The 12,339-nt window shown below is 42.4% G+C and overlaps 1 protein-coding gene across 1 annotated transcript; it reads left to right on the forward strand.

Annotated features, from left to right (window-relative positions):
- The first annotated feature begins 3,557 nt into the window (after positions 1 to 3,557).
- On the forward strand, positions 3,558 to 11,386 carry dera (deoxyribose-phosphate aldolase (putative)). Its single transcript, XM_040174493.2, has 9 exons — positions 3,558 to 3,813; positions 5,371 to 5,468; positions 5,691 to 5,838; positions 6,503 to 6,598; positions 6,694 to 6,828; positions 7,625 to 7,753; positions 9,658 to 9,770; positions 10,717 to 10,866; positions 10,952 to 11,386. Exons 1-9 carry the CDS (start codon positions 3,783 to 3,785, stop codon positions 11,006 to 11,008), a joined length of 957 nt encoding a protein of 318 aa, XP_040030427.1. The 5' UTR covers positions 3,558 to 3,782; the 3' UTR covers positions 11,009 to 11,386.
- The last annotated feature ends 953 nt before the right edge of the window (positions 11,387 to 12,339 follow it).

The raw sequence follows: 12,339 nt of genomic DNA on the forward strand, positions 1-12,339 counted from the left end.
GCATTTACTAATTATCTAGCAGTTTGAGGCAAAAATCATGCAATTTTAAAAAATAAATAAAGTGCATACTGTGTCTCCAGCGATTAATTATTACAACGTCAAAGAATCAGATGGCTTAAGTTAAAAAAATCAAAAAGGATTCAATAACTAACAGAAGCAGGTACAGCTACAACGTGAATGGTGCTGTGAAAAGTGTAATATTTCCTAAAAAAAGAGAATCTCCTTCACCCAAGTATATTATATTTATTATATTATATATATTATCGGATTTATATTATATCCGAAGATTCTCCGCTGGGGTCTTCCTTTTTGCATTCGGAATGGAATATGTTCATTATTTTCACAGCCTTATGTGATTGGCTCCACGACGTACAGAAGCTCCACCCAGTTTGGTCACCGCCGCCGTTTGTCCAAGCCAAGAATTACCTTCCTTTATGGTTCCATCTTGGTGCCCCTCGCTCACCTAACCAGACCCTAACCTCGTCAATATCACAATACACTCAATGATCATACCTTTGGCCTAAAGCTTCTTTATGTAGGGTGTGGTGCTTATCACTATCGCCTCACAGCATAAAGTGTGTGGTTTCTCTCCGGGTATTCAAGCTTCCTTGATTTGTGACCCTAAATTATCTGCAGGTGTGTGAAGGTGAGTGTGAATAGTTGTGTGTCTCTGTGTCAACCTTGCCATTGCCTGGCAACTAATCAAGGCTGTACCCCCACAACCCTGTATGAAGGATAAACGGCTTTGAAGACGGATGGATTGACATTATAATAACATGTCTTATATCATCATATTTCATTACATCAAAAACATCATTTTTAACTCATTTTAAATAGTCCAAAATCAGTTGCCACTCAGTGCTTTTCTATCTATACACTTGCGACATCCTTTGTCCCCAAACTCAGACTTGACAGAAGAAAAACTGCCTCAAAAACCCTTATGAGGGGGATAAAATAAGGAAGATATCTGTTAGAGATAGAATAGATCTTGCTTTTCTGCTTGTATTCCAAACAAGGGGCAATCTGCTGAACCCCCCATGTAAGCCCAGCTTTTGGACCATAACACTTCTGAAACCCCACAGACGACCAGGTCCAGTTGTGATAATGCTATTGATGCATGCATATGGACTCGTGCTCACATAAACCAGGCCTGTTTCTGCCTGTAGCTCCTTGTAGTAAAACTGATCCATCCGCAACACTGCGGGTTCCGGCATAAAGGCATCACCTTTTACCTGCAATGTGTGATCTTGTAAACTTGCGAGGTAAAGATTACCCTGCTCTCCTTTCCTAGTGAAAAAGCTCAAGCCCTTTTTGCATGGCGGCTGCCTGGATTGCCAACAACAAACCAGCTAAAACCACTTATCAGGCTCAGACATGTTAACCTTTGGAGCACCTCCACAAACAAAGTTCTACTGAAGTCAAGGTTAGGTGAGGAACTGTGTATTTACTGCAGCAGGCCTACTACTGTACGTTCAGTCCAGTGGACCCAAGAATGGCATGCAGCTTAGAGACAGGGCCATGGACTCACTTCCAGCGGGTTCCATTCCTCAGTGAGTCAGTGCTCCGTCACTCTCACCAGAGCCCTGTCATTGAGAAACAACCCCCCCACACATCCTCTCTCCTCTTACTCTTTCTGTGATTCATATGGTGCCTCAGTATGACCCCCCCCCCCCGGCTTTGAGCGTGATCTCAATTTAATGAGGCACAGGCTCCTAAGGCCGACCGAGCCGCAGTGGTAGGGAGAACCCCCCTTTCCTCTTCCCGCTAAAAAAACAATCCTAAGTGGCATAACTTTGCGCCATTCTCTTTTCTGCAAGGATCAAAGACACACGTGGAAGATGCACGTGTACATTATTTGGCAGTGTGAACATAGATGAGGCAACGGGTTTTGAAAAACTATTTAAGGTGGTTTCACGAAAAATTCTATCACTAGGTTGACAAAAATATGTTCAAAGTTGGCAAAGAAAGATCTGCAAAAATCCCAGCTCTGGTGAACCTGGATGTGGTTCCACCTCATGTGTCTCGTGACAAAACACACGGGACATGGGGGTTTGAGCCTGCTGCTCACCCAGGACCTACTCTACATTCTCAATGCTTGGTGCAACGTTTTTTTAAGGATTACTCTGTATTCTCAAACCAAACAGTACAAAACACATTATTTAAATTATCCAGACTTTACTAGATACTCGGATATGTAATGACTTTCCACCGTAATGTTAACATGGTCTAAAGGCAAGATTTGAATATGTGAAGACAAAGAACTATTTGAGGTCTCTATCTTTGAGTTCTGAACCCCATTGAAAAAAAGGTAAGGAGTTTTAAGAACTTGCACTGCACTGGCATCTAGTGGAAGCTCTGGGATGCCACGGATGATTTCTCACTGAAGAAGAATCCCAATCATTATGATGATGTCACAGCTATTCCCTTGTGACCTAACCCTTGTGTCAAAGCTCTATTATAAAGTTTTCAAAGGGTATATCTATAGGCAGCTGATGTAGCTGTAAAATAATGATGTCAGTCTTAAGGTGAAGTAATGATTCCTGACTTGTCAAGTTTCACTCCGAGTTGGTTTTGGGCCTCTGCTCTGAAAAAAGTAGCCAATATCTCTGTAACTACTTTGTCTATTTGGAGGATTTCTTTTCTATAGGATAAACGGGAACCCTTGTGAGATGGCACACAGATTCTTTTTTAAATTTCTAGAATCCACCTGAAAAAAAATCACTTACAGGGTCTCCATAACTAAAAACCACGGAGAAACCAGGCTATAAACCCATCTAAGTCTGGGTCACAACCCAGTTTGTGGACAGTATCTGTGGAAAGTTTTACTTTGATGGAGTGAAGCAGATCAAATAGAGAGGCCTTTAGGACAGAGAGTTTAGCCGAGGTTAACCATTTGTCCCATTTGAATTTTCTCCTGTACCAAACTATCATTTCACAACAACAACAAAAAGTAATACAAACTGTAAAAACCTAACCAAACATATACATTATTTACCCAGGGGAAAATGACAAACGTAAAAAATGATAATTGAAAGGTGAAGATGCTATTTCGTTGGCTGATGTTGTTAGCATGTTGCTTCGATTGATGGTGGACGGAATGTGCAGTTTGGCAGTGATTTTTTATGAGAAATATTAGGATTTGTTTTCATACACTTAATTATTGCTTGAGTTGTGTTTGGAGCATATACAAACAGCTTTGATATCATTGTAGCCCAGGCTCTGATGTTTCCAGAAATATGTGGCATTATTCTATTACGTTTTTTTCTTGATGGTATATTGTAGAACTATTGGGTTTGATCCACTTCCGGATCCACAGCGGACCTTCGGGGGTAAGAGGTTTGGGCTTTGTGCCTCTTTTTGCAGTGCACTGTTAAATGCCTGCTGATGGACCAAACACCAAAAATAGTTTCTGAGTGTCACACTTTCCCATTAAGGCTTTTGTTCTTCACAATGGCTAAATAAACAAGGCTTCTGACCAAATGTTCAATACCGTAGTGTCTATAAACTGCGAGCACCATATCTCTGGATTTTTCACTCACGCTTTTGCTGTGAGGCGGCTTTCCGATTGTGTTGTACATGTTCCGTTGGTAAATTAGCTGCACAGGAACACGAGCTGTTTTTTTTGTGCCTTATTGTGGAGGGAGTCCTCTTCCGGAATCCCCCCCCCCGCAGCCCTGTGCCGTCGCAGACAAAAAGAGAAGGTTGATAGGACCTTGGACTAGCAGTGGCTCTTGCTGTAAATATCAATCTGCCCGTGAATAAATAGTATCGCGTCCATTGACATGTCGGCCAGGAACCCTGGGACAACGCTTGGTAGGTAACGATATCAGCTGAAAAATAGAACTTACTTCTGCCCCCGCTATAACGTCGGGTCACTTCCTGTGCACATATGGATATCAGACGTCAGCGTCACATTTGCTGTACGACCGTTTGCCATTTGCCATCGTTATTGATGCAGTATGCGCTTTGTTAAAACATTGTAAAATATACATCACATGGCCCCGTTTTATTGCAATGCGCTTTGTTTTAAAATAATCGTTTAGTACTCTAGCTAGGCTAACCTTCCCGTAGCCTTGACTTCAGTTTAATAAGTAACATTACGTTAACTTTATCTTGGAAGTAAGCTGACCTGACAACACAAACACGATCACACACACACGATAACGCGCACGCGCTGTAACTAGAAACACACGGTAACAGACACACTAACAGACACACGGTAACAGACACACGGTAACAGACACACGGTAACATACACACTAACAGACCCACTGTAACAGACCCACTGTAACACACTAACATACACACTAACAGACCCACTGTAACAGACACACAGTAACATACACACTGTAACAGACACACGGACGTTTCACATTTCACTTAACCTTACTGAATTCAATCTAACTGTAACGTTGGTGTATATTAAGGCAAAATATAGTGAAATATAATAGTAAATGATTGACGTGAGTGCAGTTAGACCATGTAGCTTAATAATGTCATATGACAGCCCTGCTCAGCTGACTGCTGTTCTTCTTTTAGCGGCTTGATGACATGTTGCAGTTTTCTTCTGATGCTGTTTCAGTTCCATCATAATCTTAGTTGCATTTTCTTTCAAAGACCCCCTTGTTGGTGGGTGACACACTTGATGGAAAGTGATGGAAGGGACACCTAATCCATACAGAGAGTTGCCTTCCCCAGAATTGTGTCACAACATTGGTACCATTTGAGCGGTTGTGCTCCCAGTAAAATGAGTTTAAAAACAGTGCACTTGGACCAAGCGGACAGAACCCAACCACTCCAAATACACGCTGTGAATTACGTCATTTAGCCTTGTGCTAAGTAAGGCTAAACACACAGTGGGGTTGTGTCTATATTGGATGAACATAGATACTAACAAATTTTATTATCTTACCACAGTTCCCATAAAACAAAGGGCGTGAAGTCACATTTTGATTAATTCAGCCATGTCAGACCGAACAGTTTTTAAAAATCTTTTCTTTCTCTTAATTACATCAAAACTGGTGATGCATTAAACAACATTGTTTTTTTCATGTTCAATTTTGTTTGACCATCACTGAATTGGGAGCATATTCTAATAATTTGCCATACTTCTTGGTCTAAATTCATTTTTAAGAATAATACTTTATTGCTGCTTGTCTTGGATGTTTAGGTACATGTGTAAATGCCAGTTTGAGAGGTACTGTATGTTGGTAAGATGAATTAAAATGTAGTCCAGTGCAAAATCAGCAGTAAAGCATTTCAGTCTTTATGGATCGTGGTAAAAAAAGTACAGAACATTTTGCGCAGAACTTTAAACACACATTTCAAAATGTATTTGTTTTTCCTTCATTCTTCGCTCATGGACGTCAGACCTGGAGTGGATATCCAAAGTGAGGGTTAACACACACGCCGTACTGAAGAGAGCCCAGCATGTACAAGCACAGAAGATCCCAAAGAAACAGTGGCAGGTAGAGCTCCTCGTTCACCTGCATCCAATGTGTGCCACACCTATTGGGGCACGATAAATAAATAAATGCACCATGTTGCTGTGTGTATACATCTATATACATATTATATATCATTCTTCTCTATTCTGAATCACAAAACTGCATTATGTGTGGTATGTAACTCTGTATCTGACAGCAGAGACACTTGTTGGGTTTGACCCGTACCGTGTTTCTGGCCTGCAGGCCGCATGGCTGCTGAAGGCCGTCACTTGCATCGACCTGACAACTCTCGCTGGAGACGACACGCCATCCAACGTCCACCGGCTGTGCCTGAAAGCCATCCAGCCGGTCCGACATGACCTGCTTCGGGCGGTGGACATGCACGACAAAGGTCTGCTGCTATACACGTGAGATCGGAGTAGATGTTGTGATGAGCTGTTTTAGTTTTGCTGTGTCTTGAGGAACTGGCTTTAACTATTGTGTAATCCTTCTATATTGCTTCAGCAACACAGAGAACTCTTATACAAACACACCTGCACACAAAAAAACATAAACCACAACTGCATTTTTCATTGAACTACTAGACCAAGTACAGGTAGAATATAAATATCTATGAAATAAAAAACTAGCTCAAAAACACACTGTATAGTTTATACAAAAGTCAATGTATTATTAAACTGGTGCAAATATATATTCCTATTTCTGTCTTCAGTCATTAATTGAAGACTACTTAGTCAGCCATATTCTGTTTACTGTGTTTTTTATTATGCAATTAGGTTCTAGTTGTGTAAGATTGCTGCTGACTAATTTCATCCAAACATTTACAATATATCAGGACCGTTTTAATGTCCAAAAAATCAGTACCTGATAGTTAACTCCAACTCTTCCAAACCTAATATTGGGGGAGTTGTCACAATGGTCTAAGAGACATTTGTGTACAACAGATTCATAGGGCAGCCCTAGAGCTTGTTGCTCTATATGATTACTTTCTTCAGCCTGCAGAGGGCGCCGTAAACCTGTTCATCATTGGCGCTGTGTTGTATGTCATGTGTCAGGAATTACTACAGCAGCAGTGTGTGTGTATCCATCCCGTGTGGCCGACGCAGTCAAATCCCTTCGAGAGGCCAACTCCAGCCTTGCCGTAGCCTCAGGTGAGTCACCTGAGTCTCTACCACACCTGCAGGAATGTCAGGAACAGTGAACAGGACACACTGAAACGTGTGTGACCGTGTGCCTCGTCTCCCAGTGGCCACTGGTTTTCCAGCCGGCCAGACACCTCTGGAGACCCGCCTACAGGAAGTCCGCGTAGCGGTGGCTGACGGCGCCACGGAGATCGACATCGTCATCAACAGGATGCTTGCCCTCACTGGACAGTGGGAAGGTACGCTGAGGCCCACAGCTCGCAGCAGTCCACCTTCTCCATTCATTTTAGCCTCAGAGGTTTTTTTTCCCCTTCTGTTTTAGACTTAAGACCTGGAGAAAAAAAGTTTCTCTGAGGCTAATCCTTTTATTTGTCCAATTCATAAAAAAAATTTAAAAAAATGAAATGGTAGAAAAAAAACTTTTCAATTGTTTTACTAGAATTTTAACCCTGCAGATTTTTCAGCAGATTCTAAGTCATTAAAACAGGACAGTAAATGAATATCCAACATTGAAGTTGGATCCAGAACTTGCTTCTCCCGTGAACGACCCAAATTATAAACTTATTAAACAATTTATGCAGATAGTAAGTTGACTCATATTCTGCAGTGCTTTGGGCCCTACCAAATGTTCAGTATCCGCACATGGCATTTCCCGGTTGTCATGGAACTGTAGGTGATCAAACGTTTTGTAATGCCCAGCATTTCAGGACTTCTTGTACATGACTGTTCAAAGTCAAAAGTTGAAGATACTTGAGGTCTGCTTATTTGCATTCATTAGATGAAATATAAGAAAGGGCACATTGCACATCATTTTGTCAAGAGAATTGTCAGAGTGGTAACAATGTTTTAACTGTAATAGCTAATACTTACTCAACAAGCCCATAAGAGAATAGACAAACCATTCCATGTTCTTACTAAAAAGCAAAAATAAACATTTTATGTGACAATTAGTGCAAATGAGTGTGGAGTAGTGAAAAGCATTTTGTCATTGGTGACACTACAAATCTTTTACTAAAAAGTTCCCTCCTCCTACAGCTATGTATGAGGAGATCCGTCAGTTTCGAGCGGCCTGTGGTGACGCCCACATGAAGACCATCCTGGCTATTGGAGAGCTGGGCACCTTCACTAACGTCTACAAGGCCAGCCTGGTGGCTATGATGGCTGGTTAGTCTGACCACATGACCTGTATCAGGGTTTCTATCCTCCCGACAGTGTGGCACTCATTGTTCATCTAAAGCAGAAGGTTATGTGGCAACCATATGGTGTAGTGCCCTATCATTTCACCTGGTTTGCAATTATATTTGTTATGACTTCATATTGTTTTTGTATGTGTTTCCCAGCCTTCTCAAGAGCTGCTAACAGAACAGATATGCTGCAAAACATAACATCATATCGTAAATCAAGCCATCTACACAGGCTCTAATCTTTTGTTTTACGCATGTAATCAATACAGTGATTGTGTTCTAGGGCTTTACTCAACATGTACCTGAACGCATCTCATGCTCTTGGTGCGCCTCTCATTTAGGAAATGCTTAAACAGATACATTTCCTTGCCGTTTCTCCTGGGGCTGATGCCTCTACAGAAGTAAACCTCTTTTAAACCGTAAGAATAAGCGTGTCGCACACACTGTATATGTTAACCATTTCACCGTTCCAGTTATGCACATGTAAGTTCATCACAGTGCTGAGAAGAAGCCACGTGTGTGTGTTGCTGTTAACTAGAGATGGTCCTGGTTTTCATTTGGCACTACAGAGGTTAGTAAAAGATGTAATTTCTGCAGCCATCCAGCTTGTGGCGCTGCTGCTTAGCGCTTTCTTTTGTTTAACGCTTAAGTTATTTTGTGAACCTCGATCACACACACACACACGCACACACGCGCACACGTGCACAGGCGCTGTTAACTAGCCATCACATAATAAGCCGACAACAGAACCAAATTGTCAGGAGCTCTGATAGAGATCATTATTAAAATGCATCGCTTTTGTCGCCACGCTCGCTCCTTAATCTACCCTTGTTCCAATGAATTGCATATGAGATTCCTGAAATTGAATGATAATTTCACCTATTAATCTCAGATGCAGGCTATTTTACGCTGGTCCCTTGCCAGTATCCCCCTGCCCACGCAAATGAATAGAGCTTCATTACCGCCACCCACATTTAATAACCGTTATCCATTATCTGGTAATTAAGACTCCCCATAACGAATCTTAAGGATTATGCCAGTTTGAGGAAGAGGAGAGAGAGGCTGAAAGAAAGACCTGACTGGAAAAAAACATGGAAGATGTCTTTAATGAACTGAAAAATGTTCATCTTGTTCCATTCTGTAATGAACAGTCATTATACACCATGGAGGGTATTTTTTCTTTTTCTTTCCTGCAGCCTGCAGTTTGTGGGTAATCTATTAAAGAGTGTCATTTCATCTTCTATTTTTATCAGAAAAGCTGATAAAACATAATTGGCTGTGAAGGAAAGGAATGAAAAATGAAGGGTTTTATTGATGAGCGTGCAAGCTGCTCTCTGTTAGCCATCATAAGTAGCATATGTTCTTGTCTGGCCAGGCCAGACGGCCTGTTTCGTCCTACATGTGCACCGTCACACTTTATAATAAATTGCCTTTAAATGAGCATTTATGAAATAACAACAAAAACAATATGAGTTTTATCGTTATTTTAGTATTTGGCTCTAATATTTCACCTACATACTCCAGCAGCATCTTGCGTTTCAGCTCTTAAACTTTGTCTGTAGCCGCTGCCTTTTATTGACAAGTGCATGATCGGTACTGAGGATGTGCACCTCCTAAAAAAGTTGAAGGAAGCAAGATGGCTCACTCCTTAGCTACTTCTATCATCCGCTCTGGGAAAAAAATCTGTTTGATTCTTCTTTAGCTTGGGCAAGTAAGTTGCTAGATTTACTAGCCCACAATTTTGCAGCTGATCTTATTGTTGAGCCCTGGTGTTGCTGGCATCCATCAGTAGGTCGTTGAAGCAGCCAGGAGTATGTTGAGCAGTCGAATAGAGACGTACCAGATAGAATATTTCCTCAATGTCACCTTTTCAAACCCCAACAGGCTCCGACTTCATTAAGACGTCCACAGGAAAGGAGTCTGTCAATGCCACTTACCCGGTCGCCATAGTGATGGCGAGGGCCATCCGCGACTACTTCCTGTGTTCAGGCCACAAGGTAATGTAGTTGTGAATATTTCCAGCTTAATGAGCACAAGGTACGTTGTAGGTCAACTGCATACAAGCTGTCTTGTTGTTGTTTATTAATCCATCCATTCAACCGTTTATCCGGGGTCGGATCGCAGGGGCAACCGCTCCAGCAGGGACCTTGTTCTTTCGGTCATGACTCATCCTTCATGACCATAGGTGAGGGTAGGAATGAGGATTGACCGGTAAATCGAGAGCTTTGCCTTCCGGCTCAGCTGTCTTTTCGTCACAATGGTGCGGTAAAGTGCAATACCGCTCCACTGCTCCGATTCTCCAGCCAAACTCACACTCCATCTTCCCCTCACTCGTGAACAAGACCCCGAGGTACTTGAACTCCTTCACTTGGGGTAAGGACACATTCCCTACCTGGGGTAGGCAATGCATCGGTTGCTGCTGAGAACCATGGCCTCAGATTTAGAGGTGCTAATCCTCATCCCGACTGCTTCACACTTGACTGCGTAACGCTCCAGTGAGAGTTGGAGGTCCCAGACAGAGGATGCCGTCAGGACCACATCATCTGCAAAAGCGGCGATGAAATCTGCAGCACCCCCGAACTGTAGACCCTCCTCCCCCTGACTACGCCTCAATATCCTGTCCATGAAGACCACAAACAGGATTGGTGGCAAGGCACAGCCCTGGCGAAGGCCAACCCCCACCGGAAACGCCTCTGACTGCCGAGCACTTGAACACGGCTCTCGCTTTGGGTGTACAGGGATTGGATGGCCTCAAGTAGGAACCCCGTACTCCCGCAGCACCTCCCACATTATCTCTCGGGAGATCCGGTCATATCCCTTTTCCAGGTCCACAAAACACATCATCTAGACTGGATGAGCATACTCCCAGGCCCCCTCCAAGCTGTAACCCAGCTCTAAGTGAAGCATCCTATCCTGTTAACCAAGGTCTACGTATACTTTCAGGTGGGCTTTAAGCCAGCAGGGGGGATCCGAACGGCTCAGGAGTCCCTGGTGTGGCTCGCTCTCATCAAAGAGGAGCTGGGTAAAGACTGGCTCTGTCCGACCCTGTTCCGCCTGGGAGCCAGCAGCCTGTTGGCTGACATCGAGAGGCAGGTGGGGACTTATCACACACACACCACCTTTTCCAAAACTCACCTTTCTGCATGTAATTGAGTTTTTTCTTTTTGTGTTTAAACAGATCTACCATCATGTGACTGGACAGTATGCTGCCTACCATGAGCTGCCTATGGCCTGAATCTGTAGACTCCCTGTTCTAACAAGCAATCAGAACCTCAGACTCGCCACACAAGCCTGTCAGTGTGCAACCGAGCAGCGTTGAGCTAATCTCTGAGGCACACTCATGATCAGTGCTTTGACCAATTTCTGTGACACAGAGCAAACTGCTGCCATTGCTCTATGTAATGTGCACATCTAGTTATGAAATGACTAAGAGGTGATTCAACTTTGTCACATAATGAATGTATGTTTGGAAGTGATGGCGAAGGTTGTGACAAATTAAACTTAATGAAATTTAAGTGATGAAAAACAATATTCATCGATCTGTCCCTCAGACCGTGAAAGTCTTAATTTAAACACTGCTGATATTTGACAAAATAAAGTATATTTGGAAATATTGCTGTTCTCATTACTTCCACCCAGGGCTCAAAAACAATTGTATTGCAGAGATATAACTGACATACATTTCTTTCTTTTGCAGAAATGTAATACCAAGATTACTTTTATACTATTATTAAAAAATTGGTTAAAAAATAACATGCAGAGTACCTAAATAATATTTTAGTAATAAATAGGCAATAACAATTGTTATTTGGCAGTTGTTAATAACAGTGTTATTTGAAAATTGAACATTGATGTCACATTAATGATATTTGCACGATGATTATATGTAGATAATCATCCATCTTCAAACCGCTTATCCAGCACACAGGGTCGCGGGGGGAGATAACAATGTAAATCTTAAATAATTTCACAAATTTATTGTTGAGCAGATATTTGTAAATTATAGGTGAAGATGGTAATTTAGAGGCTGTTCATATGAATGTGCGTATTGTGCTGATTTGTTCAGAGATGTCGTTGTGTATGTCCGGCTGGTGTTTTCTCTCTCAGTTCAGCGCTGCTCAAAGAGGACTGAGAAAATGATGGTGCAGACGGGCATCCTGAGAGCTACACAGCTCCTGAGTTTTAACACATCTGCAGAGTCTCCGGCTCTTGCTGCCTGTGTCCCAGCGATGTGTGCTGCATCTGTTATGCTGACTTTTTTTGCGCTTAATTTCATTAGCAGGAAGCTCGGCCCACTGAGGAGCGCCAGGGATTAATCAGGGGTTAAGTGAGTTTAAAAGATCTGATTGAACAGCTCACAAATTTGAGGCTTCATTTGAAGACAGAAAACTTTCTCTTTCCTTTTCTTCCTTAATTAAGATATCACAGGACTTGACCTTGACTGGAACAGAGGATAGATGAGTGAATTATTGTAGGGGGAATGTGAGCCTTTGGAGGGAAAAAGTGTGGTATTTGATGGTAAACCCTTTGGTGTCGTTTGGCTCAGGACACTAGAGGAAGGGCTGG

Source organism: Gasterosteus aculeatus, chromosome 4 (assembly GCF_964276395.1).
Source record: "Gasterosteus aculeatus chromosome 4, fGasAcu3.hap1.1, whole genome shotgun sequence".
Classification (NCBI taxonomy): domain Eukaryota; kingdom Metazoa; phylum Chordata; class Actinopteri; order Perciformes; family Gasterosteidae; genus Gasterosteus; species Gasterosteus aculeatus.